The 14,757-nt window shown below is 29.7% G+C and overlaps 2 protein-coding genes across 2 annotated transcripts; one reads left to right on the top strand and one right to left on the bottom strand.

Annotated features, from left to right (window-relative positions):
* Positions 1 to 11,424: 11,424 nt before the first annotated feature.
* Positions 11,425 to 12,129, bottom strand: LOC117128458 (putative glycerol-3-phosphate transporter 5). The gene has a single exon (XM_033280857.1). It carries the CDS (start codon positions 12,127 to 12,129, stop codon positions 11,425 to 11,427), a length of 705 nt encoding a protein of 234 aa, XP_033136748.1.
* Positions 12,130 to 13,783: 1,654 nt separating this feature from the next.
* LOC103837992 (pathogenesis-related protein 1) lies at positions 13,784 to 14,751 on the top strand. The gene has a single exon (XM_009114391.3). It carries the CDS (start codon positions 13,837 to 13,839, stop codon positions 14,356 to 14,358), a length of 522 nt encoding a protein of 173 aa, XP_009112639.1. The 5' UTR covers positions 13,784 to 13,836; the 3' UTR covers positions 14,359 to 14,751.
* The last annotated feature ends 6 nt before the right edge of the window (positions 14,752 to 14,757 follow it).

Raw genomic sequence — 14,757 nt, 5'->3', positions numbered from 1 at the left:
CTTGAAGGAGCATAAAAAGTTAGATTATAAACCGTATATGGTAATTTTTTCTAGAAGCAAACGTGTTAAACTCTTCACTAGTTGTGATAGGAGAGAGATAGAAAATGCCGCATTATCAATACTTGGTCAGTCTAGGCTTGAACTTCGGCATAAGTGGTTTACATAGTGGCCATAACAGATGATTGGTCCATCTCCTGGCATTAGTCGGAAGGTATTCCAAATTTGGGTTAAACAGTGTGGTACGCTTTCGGACTAATCCACTCTGTAGCACTAAATGCGTTTCTCTTGGACTTAATCGGATCAGTCGATAGAGTTTATCAAAAAAAAAAAAATGTCGTATATAGCATTTGGTTACCATTTTTCTTATAAGATTTTGCATGAACTATTATAAATAAATGGTGATTTCTAAATATTAGATCTTAAAGGTTATAGTCTATTTTTTATAAAGCAATAACAAAATACTAGATCATGATCCGTTTCGACAGCGCGGATTTTTAATTTAAATTTATTTACCAAATTTTATAAATTAATTGATTTTTGTTTAGTGTTAATATATATTTTAGTTGTATAATATTTTTTTTATGTGGCTTAATTAACATTATTATATTTTTTAATTTGTATAATTTATCTTGCTAGTAATTTGGTTCATATTATAATCAGTTTCAATTTGTTGTTTATAATTAATATTAAGCATTTATCTTCAGATAATATCTATTTTGAACATTTTCATAATTATTTTTGTTATTATATTTATTGTTAAATGTATTATATATTTTATTATGTAATGAACATTATTGAATTATTATGTTAATTAGATAAAAATATAATGTTTTATTAGTGCATACAATAATAACTAATGTTTCTAACATATAGAAATATGAATACATTTTGTGTTCATATATATCACGTTAATTACACTTCATATAAATATTCTTATGCTCTATATATCTCTATTATAACATAAAATTAAGATTTTAATGATTAAAATGTATGTAAATTTTATTCAGTTAGATATATAATATTCTATATCTTTATTTTCATATACATTTTTTATGAAAGTATTATGATTGAAAATAATTAACCCAAAAAAACAGATGTAGATATAAGTAGAGATTAGCCCAATGGATGTTGTTAATTATCCATCACTTTTATTAAAATAGAAACATTCCTTTGGATCTAAACTTTTTTTATAAGATTTTAAATTAAATACAACTTCTATAATAAATTAATTATGGACAATATTATAATACTATCTATATTTCCAAACAACACAATAATTAATCTTTTTTTCCAAAAAATATTTTAAGTTAATTTACTAACAATTTAAATAATTATGAACAGTCGAAATTAGTATAAATTATTTTTGTAGGTTTAGATACTAAAAATAATTTCAATAAATATGAAATCAATTAAATTAATAGATTATTTATTTATATTTTCATAAATAAAATTACAATCATTGAAATTTAAATTAACTTTGACATTAAATTAAATACAGCATATAAATCAAGTGCAATAAATTGACATCAAATAAATTTTATAATTAAAATCTATCAAAATATATCATATAATTAATCAAATAAATTACATATATTTTACTGAAATTCATAACTAAAATAATTACAATAACTAAAAATTAAATTAAATAATATCTTATACAATTTCATATTTAATAAATACAAAATAATATAATTATCTATATAAATATTCAAATACACTAAAACAAAAAATTTACAACATCTTTATTTGTAAATTATATTTTGTTACAAGATATTTTCGCATTTTAAAGCCTAGAAAACAGCTTATATGATTGGAGCAAAACATAACCCGCATGGTCGTGCAGGTTCGACAGAAACAAAAATAAATACAAAAGCTAGGTTGCATGGAAACTCTACCGAATGTCCGTTTCATGTTTCGGAATCAGAATCTTTTGGAAACTCGTGGAAATACATCGGAAACCCGTTTCTTAAAAATCTCATCTTAGAAGCTCGATGAATTAAAAACTCGCAATTCTGTTTTGGAAACGCGAAGAAAACTTAAAAAAAAAACAGATTTTATAAATAATTAATAAATATAAGAATATATTTTGCAAAGAGCGGAATATTTAGCATTTGTACACACACTAGTCTTTGTCTTCTATATCAACAAAATATTGCATACAAATATGGTTCCAATCATATATGAGATGTTGATAGCATTCATGTTGGAGATGATCGTTTTGATTCATTACATAAGGTTAATCTTGGAAGATTTGAGTTTAAAAATATTTCTCTTGATGAGCCTATATAAGCTGGAAGCGATTACGTATGTAGCTACTGAAAATGATGTTGAAGATGATGCTATTAATATTTTGACTTGTCGTTATGAATGTTATATTTAGTTAAGACAGTACTAGATTTTTGTGGTGATTTTTTTTGTTGTGATTTTTATACGTATTTTATTATCGTATATTTAACATTGAATGGTTATTTGTTCACTTGTATTTTAGATAAATTAAAAATAATAAAACAATTGTACTAACATGTTAATCGATCATATATATATATATATATATATATATATTTACAGATGTTTTGGAAACGATTTTATTTCTAAATTTTGTAGTACCACATTTCCATGTTTCAAAACGTTTTGTTTCTACTTATCTGTTTTTGATTCTATGCAACATAGTATAAAAGGATTATACCAACATTTATTTGTTGTTTCCAGTGGAAAAAAACTGTTAGATTGTTGCTTCCAGTGGAAAAAAACTGTTAGGCGATGAGTTTAAATTTAGAAATGGATAATTATAAAATTCATTTATCCTCCTATACATTAAAAGAGAAGTCACTTTAGTGATTTTTGCTGAGGTGGCACTCATATAGAGCTTCTCAGGAAAAACGTTATAATTCTATTGGCTGGTTTTTTTGAATTTTTCTTTTTCATTTATTTTAATCAATCGCTTATGTAGACAAGCCCAAAACTATTGTCGATTTCGTTAAGCCCATATATAGCTAGGGGATAATAATTATCGATTTAGTTTAGCCTTGGGTACCGGTTCGGGTTCGGGTCGGGTATTTCGGATTTTTGGGTATTTCAGTATAGAGGTATAGAACCCGTTCGGGTATTTCTATACTTCGGGTCGGGTTCGGGTATTTTTAGTTCGGATTCGGTTATTTCGGATCTGGTTCGGATATTTAGATTTTGAAAAAAAAAATTAAAATTTTCATTTCTCAAGTTTCTTATATTTAAAAATATAACTTTTAGTTAACTAATTTTTTCTTTTTAATAGATTGAATAGTTAATAGATTTGGACATAACATTCTAAAACTAAAAAGGCATTAATTTAGTTATTTTTTTAAATTTCGGAAGTAACTTTTTTGTTAATTTTTTAAATAAAAAACTTGACATGCATTTTAAGTGAGTAGCAAATCATTTTTTTCGTAATTGTATGTATATCATATGAACTTAAAGTATGTGTAGTATCAATATAAATATTTTATATAAAATGAGAGATGTAAACTAAAAATATAAGGTTAATTATACATATGTTCGGTTATCTTCGGATATCCATTCGGGTTCGGATATTATCCGTTCGGGTTCGGGTATCCAATCTATCCTTATTCAATACCCGTTTGGGTATTTTGCTACTTCGGTTCGGATTTCAGTTTGGGTTTTTCGGATCGGATTCGGGTGCCACTTCGGATATCGGGTAAAGTGCCCACCCCTACTAATTAGGTTGTTTGTTTTTAATAACTTACCTTTCTAATATGGATTATAGGTGAAGAAGGTAACGTGCCGGTGGTGATGATTGCAAACTCAGTTACTCGAGATGGACGAATGCATACGTATGTGGCAAGGAATGGTCCAGCAATTTTTTTGCCAAATATTATGCGGGTTCGTAATATTACAAAAGGAGATATCTTGCTATTAAAACATTGGCCAAAAAGAATAAAAACAAGGTCTGACTAGATTTTAACCTAACGAAGTTGAAAGATTGTGAGTTATAGGGGATAATCTAGATGTAAAATTTTATGAGTGCAAAAAGTGTATAAAATAAATCAGTGGGTGCAATAAATATAATTTTCTATGTTTTCTAGTAATTTTCTTTCAATTTACCTTATAAAACAATACTAGAGAATAATCCACGCCTTGCGCAGAATGTGATTATTAGTTTCATTATTTTTAATAAAAGATATTAAATCTGTTTAATTTGGATATTTGTCCGGTTTTAAGATTTTTTTTTTGGTTTTTAATCTTTTAAAATATTATTATTTTAAATTAATATTCATTTTAGTTTATTCAGTTAAAATGTTTGATTTTTTTTTTGGTAAACCCAAAAATTAATATTATTTGTTTATTTTCATGTTATGAATTTTAGATAGTCGACATGTCGAACCAATAGTTTCATATTATAGGTTCTAAACAGATAATAGTTTAAGAAAAAAAAATTATTAAGAAAAATTATTTCACTACAATTTGGTCGGTAGTGAAAGAAGTATTAAGAAAAAATATTTCAACTTTAAAAAAAATAGATACTTCAGTTGTGGTAAATACTTAGATACAAGGTGCTCACATCAAGGTGCACATGTATGTGTATGTAAAAAGTATATAAAAATAGTTGACAAATATATAAAGATATTGTTAATTAATATTAAATGACATTTTTTTTTTCAAAATAATACATGAAAAATAAAATAAAAACTAATTTAAAATAAAAAAAAGGCTTTGACATTAGTCATTTTTTTCATATAAAGAAAATAAAATTGTATCCGTAAATAGAGGTGGGCACAAATAGAATATTTGGGTATTTGGTTTGGGTATTTGGAAGCGTTCGTGTCGATTCGATCTTTAGTCACCTAGATATTCGGTGACTCGGATATCCGAAATGTTTTAGAATTTTAAAGAATATCCGATTTGATCCGTAAATAAAATAAAATTTTAAAAATAATTGAAAAATTTAATAATAAAATTTTATTACAAAAATAAAACATTATTTAACTTTTTAAATTCTAGTACCTAATATAATAAATTTAATGTATAATATAAAGTATATGTATAATTCTTTAAAACTAATATAAAGTATAATATATATAACGTATATGTATAATTATTTACATATATGTATATATAGGCATATAACATATCGAATTAGATATATGTTCCTAAAAATATTGGTATTTTTGGATATTGTATTTTAGTATTTGATTTGTTTCGTAGAGTTACGATATCCAGATTTTTTGGTTCAAATCAAAACGGATAACGAATTGAATCAAAATTTATGAATATTTTACTCAAATTTATCCATAAACAATAAAAATAATATATACATAGTTTGTCTTTTGATTCGTTATCTATATTATTTATTCGAACCGAAAAATCAAGAGTTTTATTGGAACTATGTATGTGAGTTTTATATTAAAAAAAACGTAAAGTACATAGTGTGAACACATTTATGAATATAGTGTGAACGCGTTAGCATATTTATTATCAAATCGTTGTGAAGCTGTCACGTGTCTATTATAGTGTGAATGCATTTATTATAATGCTTGTCTTTTAATATATAAGAGACTTTTTTGAAAATAACTGGGTGCATAGGATAGTAAAGTATTAATTATTTAAAACCATAAAAAACCACGTAAGCAGTATATATAACAGACAACTCATATTTCATTACTTTTGACTAACGAATAATTGGTCAATGTATGAAAAGCCGAATTTTGTTAATTCGTATGAAATTTGAATTAACTAAGTTTTCATGTATGTACTTGCACATTTTATGTGTTTATATACTGATCGGAATCGTTGGACTTTGTTGATGTAGAAATTAGCCAATTTACCCTCAGCTCTATCATTTTTGTTGCGTTTTGCTTCTTAGGCACCAAGGTGATAATGGTGGAGTTCCATTGCTGGAGAATCTTTCCGATTACCATGAATTACCGTACTGCTTCTATCATATCTCTGCCAACAACGGCCCAATTTGCCTTAAAAATTTCTGATGGGTAACCATCAGGTCCCGGGGCCTTCGAGCTCGGAAGCAAAAGGAAAGCTTGCTGAATGTCGAGGTCTGTGAAAGGGACTGATAACATTTCACAATTTGCATCTGTGCACCTAAGAGGCATAACAGAAGCAATGATATCCGACGAAGGTTAAATAGAAGTGACAGGACCTCCAAGGATGTCAGCAAAGTACTCTATCACATGATTTTCAATCTCATCGAGGTTCTCCAGAATAGAGCCAGATAGGTCCTCAAGCAAAGATATATGGTTTTGATTGCACGATGGTAGAAGGCAGTATTTGCATCACCAAGTATAGTCCATTGAATCTGAGACCTTTGCTTGAGAAAAGAGCCCTCAGCTCCTGCCAACTTGTACCAACTTTTATTCGCCTGAGCCTCCTGTTCCGAAGCTAGGACAGAGGGGTTTGCAAGGTTTGATCTCTTTGCAATGGTGAGCAAGTTATAGGCCTTTTCAACTCTTTGCTCTAGCTGAGAGTAGTTAGCTGTTTTGTGCCCGAGAACGAGAGTTAGGAACTTAGGACCAAGTTGCATGAATAAATTCCTTGAAGTCCACATGCTGGTTAAGATAAACAAATAATTTAAACGGCTGCTTCTGCATTAGCTTATGTTGGTCCAAGAAAACACAGGCATGGCTATGATACGAGAAACCTTGCTCACCAAAAACACCAATAACTGCTGGGAATCGCTGATTCCAAGCATCATTTGTAAGGATACTATCCAGACTTTTAGCAACATGATAATTTGACCAGGTGAAAGAGTTCCCAAGGTACTGTAAGTCAAACCGATAGCAAGAGTCAACGCAACTCCAAAAATCTCTCATGCCTCTAGTTAAGTGTTCCGCAGGAGAAATAATTTCGTTAAAGTCTCCCAAAACTATCCATGGAACCCCAACAAGCTGAGAAGACACGTAGCAAGCTTCCAGATCAGACCATAATTGTCTCCTTTCATTCTGCAGTTAGAAGCATAGACAAAAGAAACTCCAATCCTGTAGTGATGTTCGGTAGCTTGACGGACAAGTGACCATCTGCAGGGATTTTGAGATGATTTGAACTTGGACAGACTGATGCCAAACGACCCAAATTTTCCCCAACTCCGAAAACTCATAATTCTCTTCAAAAGACCATCCTGGGATGGTAGAATTTATCTATTCTATTAATTTAGAGTCCTATTTTTTATCTACTTATAAATGTTGTCATTTAAGTTTGGACCTATTCATATTTCACTAGGAATATATATCAATACCTTTAAAATAAGATATCTTTAAGTTCCCTTAATTTACTTTTAATATTACAAATGTGTCTCTCCTATTTTTATGGTTAACAACATTAACTTCATCCTAATTACTATACATTTGTAAAACATTCACCATTTATTTTCATTTAAACCTACAGAGATTTCATTGTACTTAATTGTTTCTTATTTATTCATTTAAAAAATTTCAAAGCCTAATAGAGTTGCTGTTTTAGTTGTAAGGCATCAGAAATATACAACAACATTGCTTTGAATTTGATTATTAATATGAAATTATGGATGGTAAATTATAGTTATACAACTACATGATTTTTATAATATAATTAACTTTTAATATTTTCATAGCTATAGTGCTATATAAATATATAGTTGCTATATTATATGATTTTAATTAAACATATTTTACTCAAATGTGGGCTAACATATTATATCATCATTTCTAAAATGGTTAGTTATACTATAAAATATATAACTAAATGTATTGTAAATTAAATTAATTTAAAAAATGTATTGTATACAAAAATAATATTTAATAACAAAGTAAAATAAATAAATTAGATCAATATATATTTAAGAAATCTAAACAAGAAAATTTACATAATATTTAAAACTAAAATGTAAATTTAATATCAAAATTATACATTTATAAAAATAAAAAAATATCCGCACGGACGTGCGGGTTCAAACTCTAGTTAGATTATTATACTTATCCGACTGTACATGATTCTCAACTAGACTCCCAAAAACGGGTTTGTGTTTCCGCATCCACTTCCTAAAACTTCTCGGCTTTACAGAATCGTTAGAACCTCTTATATTACAACAAAAAAGATCCAAATAAAAAGGTTAAAAATTAGAGGATTAACGGGCATCTAACTCGAGACTTCTTCATTCTCCTTGAGATAGCTTCTATAAACTTATCATCTCCTTCATACGGATTATCCTCATCCTCTGATAAGAAATCCGTATCAGAATTACTACCTGGGCTCGTATTATGATCCGATCCAGTGAAGCTCCCAAGGGTGAGATCAACAAACAATCACCTTTAATACACTACAAGAAAAATGGCTTTTCTTAGCGGCCGAAAAACGCTATCTAAAGATACCATAGCGTTTTAACAAGCGCTATATCATCGCCCGTTATAATAGGTCACACACTTTAGATAGCGGTTTATTGCATTGCTATCATATTACGAGATATAATAGCGTTTTTCTCTATGCAATAAAATATTCTTTTATAGCATTTCATTTATGCTATTATTTACATAATTATAAATACATATATTAATTTTTATTTTTAATATTATAATTGCAATTAACTAAATGCAATTATTTTTTAGTATGCTTTTATACGAAATAGAAATAATAATAATAATTTTATTAATAAATTACAAAAATGTTGTATTACACTAAACCGAAGCAAAAAAAAAATCTAAACTAAACCAAAGCAAAAACAAACTACACAGAAGTAAGAAAAACACTAAACCAAAACAGAAAAACCTAAATATAAATCTAAACCGCCGCATCACGTCTCGTCATCATCATCCGGCGCATCACGCGGTATCTCCTTTGTCTTCACTCTCTGGTGAGCAGAAGCCGCTAGCAACGACGCCGTACCTCTCCTGTCTTCAAGCTCACGACAACCACCAACTCTGCTCACGACCCACCTTCCTATACCAAAAAATCAAAACAAAATCAGAGAGAGAGAAAGAGAGAGAGGTCTATGTTGTCGGATGGCGATGGTGGTGACGAGTGGTGGTGGTGGTGGTGGTGGTGGTGTCGGACGGCATTGGTGGTGACCAGTGATGGTTTCAAAAGGAGGAGGTGACGAGCTTCACCATAAAGAAGAAGATTGCAGAGGACCAGAGGTTAGGAGAGATGAAGAGATGAGATTGTGGAAAGATTGATAATTTAGTTTAAGATCTATGAGGAATCGCAAAGGTCGTGAGCCGTGAAAAACAAAAAAAAAATAAAGAGATAATGAGAAAAAAGAATAATAATATCCGTTAGATTTAAGGTCTATCAACGGTGGTGATTAATATTATAGTTATCTTCACCATTTTGAATTGGCTCCTCCTATTGGTCAAGGTTTTTCCTCTTTGTTTTTTTTCTTTGTTGTACACTATTTCTTTAATGTTTGGTATATTTAATTGTTGTTTTTATTTTGTGGTTGATAATCTAGTTATTATTATAATTGTGGGATTAAGATTTGTGACTAAACTTTTAAAAATATAAATTTTAAATTTATATATTGATTTTATAAAACTAATGATATAAGATTACAAAATGCTTATATTTCACTTTCTACAAGCAATTTAAGTCAAATAAAATTAAGATTAACAAACTCAGCAAAATAACTATGATTAATAAGATGATTAGATTTTACTTTTATAAGCAATATGCAATTTAAAGTTAAATAATATAAAATATTAGAGTTTTAATATTTTAGTTAGAGTTTAGGGTATATGATTAATTTGGAGTATGATATATATATATATATATAGGGGTTGAGGGTTAAAATTTTGGAGTATTGATTTAAGATTTTAAAGCTAAAGTTTGAAACCAAATTTGAATTTATTTTAAGAATTAGATTTAAGTTTAATTATTTTTTTATTTAGAGTTTAAATTTAAAGTTATGAGTTTAGAATAGAGGTTGAGTATATGGTTAAAGGTTTAGGGTATTGATATTTGCAATTAATTTTTAAAAAGAAATAACTTTAATTTTATATTTAATATTTTAAGTTAAATTTAAGATTTAATGTTAGAATATTAGAGTTTAAAGTTTGTGTTTAGATTTTGGGGTTTAAAAATTCGTTTTAGGGATTTAAAAAGACAAACATAGCGTTTTTAATTTTGTGCTATTAAAAATATGCTATCATAGCGTTTTTAAATATATCATCTTTTCATAGCGTTTCAAAATATATAAACGCTATCTAAAACTAAAGGGTATGTCAACCATAGCAGAAAGGCAAAAAACGCTATCCTCTACTGCTATCAAAACCCATATTTCTTGTAGTGATAAGATTTTCGTATTTCCGAACCTGAGTGGTCGGAGGTAGTGGTATGGACGCCCAGAGAAGCTAATAAGGTTGAGTTTTTGGTCTCAGTAACATCCTGAACTTGATGATCTGTTTCTGGACACAATCTGTTGCATGTGTTTTTTATTCTATTTTTATGATGCCTAGTAGTGTTGGTCTTTTTCAGAGACTCTCTCTTATCTTGCAACTTTGATTCTCGACAACCTTGTTTTTTTGTTCCTACTAGTTTTTGAATGAAAAAGATTTTCAGTAACGTTGCTTATTTTCCTATATTCAGTTAATAAATAACAAAAAAAAAACTGAATAGTTACTTTTAGAAACTTTATAAAATAACAAAAAATGTAGGTCTAGATTCTAATATTAGAGTAACAAAATATGTTTATCATTAAGTAATCGATAAAAGTTATAATTAAGGAATGCATTAAGAATTGAGAAAAAGACCAAAATAGCACTAAATCAAATTTTTGTTCCCAAACTAGCACTCAAGGCCAAAAGTCACAAAAATAGCATTCAAGGGGTGGGGTTTAGGGTTTAGAATTTAGGGTTTAGGGTTTATAATTTAGGGTTTAGGGTTTAGAGTTGAGAAGTGAGGTTTTGGGGATAAGATTTCAAATTTTGAAAAATAAAAAAATTTAATTTTTTTAAAAGATAAAATGTTATTTTGGTCATTTTAGTTTTTGAGTGCTATTTTTGTAATATAAACTTAGAAAGGTGCTATTTTGGAGATTTGCCCTTAAGAATTCTTGACTTCTCTGTTATAATTATCAAATTTTCAAGACTATAACTTCTATCGATTACTTAATGATAAACATGATTTGTTAGCGTTACTCTAAATTAGAATCTAATCCTAAATTTTTGTTATTTTATGAAGTTTCTAAAACTAACTATTTAGGTTTTTGTTATCCCACTATATAAAAGCAACTAAATTGAAGCAATTTTAGACAAGCCACATCAGCATAAATATTCAGAGCCAATTAAACTGCCATGTCACTGATAGAATCTCTTTTTTATTGTCTTCTTTTGCTTCCTCTTCCTTTCGATGAATAAATCTTCACCGGTTACAAATTATTTACTGCTTCTTCAATTTACTAACGCCATCAGATCGACACCTCTTTACCTTTTCTTACCCTCCCCATCCTCGCTATATAATAGTGGCTAGGTTCAAGTCAGATATAATCCTCACAACCAATCCAGACACAATCACCAACCCACCAGGCAAAGCAAAAGACCAACCCCATCCGGAATCAAGCACGGAAGAAGCAACAATGGAGCCAACAATCTTCCCAACAGATGTATGAGAGTTCCAAACACCCATAATCAACCCACGCTTCTCCTTCCCACACCAGTTCGCAACCACAGAGACAACACAAGGCCACCCGATAGATTGAAACAACCCACAAACGATCTGAATAGTCATGTAAAACCCGAGAAGATGCACGTTCATCCAATACCCTAACCCGAAGACAACGGTGACGATCCCACTTCCCATCATCCCAAACACGAGAAACAGCCTCAGATCGATCATATCTCCTAAATGCCCTGCGAAATACATACTGAGAGCGTAGGAAGATAGGAACGCTAGATCGAGCTCGCCGAGTCTCTGCGTTCCTTCGGTTCCTTTGAACGGAGCCCATCTGTTGTCGATCGGAGAGTTTGATTGTTCGTTGACGGAAGGTCCGACGACGCTCTTGACGATGCTCGGAGGTTTGCGAGAGGCGTGGAACGAAGCGTAGGCTAGGAAGGTGATGATGAGGACGAGGATTTGGTGGAATGTGAAGGTTTTGTTTAAGCTTGGGAAGAGAGAAAACGCTGGAGGTAAGCCGCCGCCGCCGATCTTGGATTGCATCTTGAATCAATGGTGGAGCATTTCTTGATTCGGAATAAAAAAAAAGAGTTGATCTTTGAGATTGTTTTTGATTTATTTTCTCACGGTAGGTAATGGGTTGCTACCAGATTTCTTCAAGGCGAAGGACTCAGAGAGATTTTTTCAACTTATTATAAATAAATCATTTTGGTCAAAGGGTTGCGTAAAGTTGAAATCATTTTGGCTAGAAAAAACACGATAAAATAATTTGTGATATGGTCCACCAAACTCCAAAGCTATTGTATGCCAAAAATATTAAAAAAGTAGAAAAGAAGTGATGTACTACGTTGAAAATCTTATTTTATTGCAAGTTAAGAATAATAATATTGATAACTTTGTTACGGAGCACCGACAAACATCGCTTATTAGCAAAAAGATTTTGCAACAATAAATTTTCTCTTTTTTTTTGATAAAAATATAAAATTAAAATAATTTTATTTGTTACACTGCTTCGCCTATAAAAGCAGTCAGAATTTTTCTAAAGATATATTTACACACATTTTGGTGAATACCATAATCGTTATTTAAGAGGTGTATAATTTTGAATTTGTAACAAAAATAAAAAGCTATTTTTATATAAAAAATAAAAGACTACATTATATTTACTTTTTTCGTACATGTACTTCGAATTTGCAAGATTATTTAACCTATCTACACCAACAAAACCTTTTGATAAATAATGCAATGTCGATTTCGGTTAAGGCTAACTCATATAAAAGATAATAATATCTAGATTCCCATATATTTCATATCTATATGTGAAATATCATTTTATGTTCATCATCAGTGACATCATTAAAGCATACAAAAGTACTGAATTAAAAAAAACATATCTATCTCTTGGTTTGGTTTTGTTTGATCCATGAAAGAATAAAACAGTTAAAATATTATTTGAGGCATTGGGAAGAAACAACAAAAGATGAGGTTGAATCCATCTAAGCCTCTTCGAAAATCTTTTGACCTTTTTTCGATACCAAAACAATTGAGATTATTGCGTACAGATCAAATCTATATTTTTATTATATGTAGTCTAGCCAAACGATATATCTCACAGCCTCACATAATTGATTTTATCATAGGTGTGTGATAAATAATTCTTTGTGATTATGTCTCTTTGTTTGTTACTTACCATTCTCTGTGTTTTTTTCATTCATATTTTTTTATCTCAAGTATCCTTTTAATTTTTTGTTTTATCATCATATTATATATTTGCTTTTATTTAAAGTGCTACATAAATATTGAAGAAAATATTTTGAATACATTATTCATTACCATTTTCATAAGAAGAATTCAAAAATTAAAAAGATGGCCTACATAAAAGTTTACTAAAATTTATGCAAAAAACTATTCCAAATTAATTTATTTCTGTAATATATATAGTTAAATTAATCACAAAATAAAAATACTAAAATATATATTTCTAAAACAAATTTAAACATATCATGTTACAAAGTAATTAAAATAAAATTTTAATCGTAAAGATGTAATCCGCGCGTAGCGCGGACACGAAACTAGTTTATATAGTAACTGATTACGAAGATAAACAACTTCGTTTTTTTCTGGTTTAATGAATATTGAAATCCCAAAAATAGTCACGGAACTCTTGTTTTTCTAGGCTTACAAAAAGAAGAGAAAGAGTTTAGAAGAGAGAGATCTAAGAAGCTCCAAACAACAATAAAAAGAAGAAGAATGTCGTTTTCTGGTTATAGCTTCGTCGTACTAACATTATTCTCCATCGTCTTAACTCAAATATATGGTTTGGGAAAAGTTGACCCAATGTATGATCTCAAACCGGAAGAAACGCTAGCGATTCACAACCAGATTCGAGCCGATGTCGGGGTGGCTCCGTTGGTATGGGATGATAAACTAGCTGCCTACGCACAGAACTACGCTAACGTACGATCCAAAGACTGCGCCATGAAGCATTCAACTGACGGAATGTACGGCGAGAATTTAGCCGCAGGTTGGGTCCAACCTTTGGACACAATGAGCGGTCCGATTGCGACTAAGTTTTGGTTGACGGAGAAGCCTAATTACAATTATGACACCAACAGATGTAGTGGTGTATGTGGGCATTACACCCAGATTGTGGCTAATCAATCGCAAAGACTTGGTTGTGGTACGGTCAGGTGTCATAACAATGAGTATGTTTGGGTCGTATGTAACTATGCTCCTAGGCCAATGGGTGATGCGAACACACGTCCGTATTAATTAACTTTTGTGTTTTCTTTTAACGATGACTAAACAGTATGGTAATTGGAGAGTGCGTATTCGATTTGTATTAAAAAAATCATCTTCAACATATATACTACACTTACATAATAAATCACCATTTTCATTTTCTTGTGCTAATATTATATATAACTAATTCAAATCTAATACATATATTAAATTTGTAATTTGCTTTTGCATTTTAACAATATGTGATTTTGAAACCAAAGATGAACAAAGGATATTAGCAATAGCAGGAACGATAAAGAATGAATCGCATCAATATCACCAAAAAAAGTATTTGTCACAAAAATATTACAAAAGAAATTTCAAAACATTCCACTTTTTAAATACTAACCCTACTAAACTCTAAACCTAAATATGAAATATACATTAGTA

This window comes from Brassica rapa, chromosome A09 (assembly GCF_000309985.2).
Source record: "Brassica rapa cultivar Chiifu-401-42 chromosome A09, CAAS_Brap_v3.01, whole genome shotgun sequence".
Classification (NCBI taxonomy): domain Eukaryota; kingdom Viridiplantae; phylum Streptophyta; class Magnoliopsida; order Brassicales; family Brassicaceae; genus Brassica; species Brassica rapa.
Note: the sequence above shows the minus strand (reverse complement) of the source record. Positions and strands in the feature narration are given on the sequence as shown.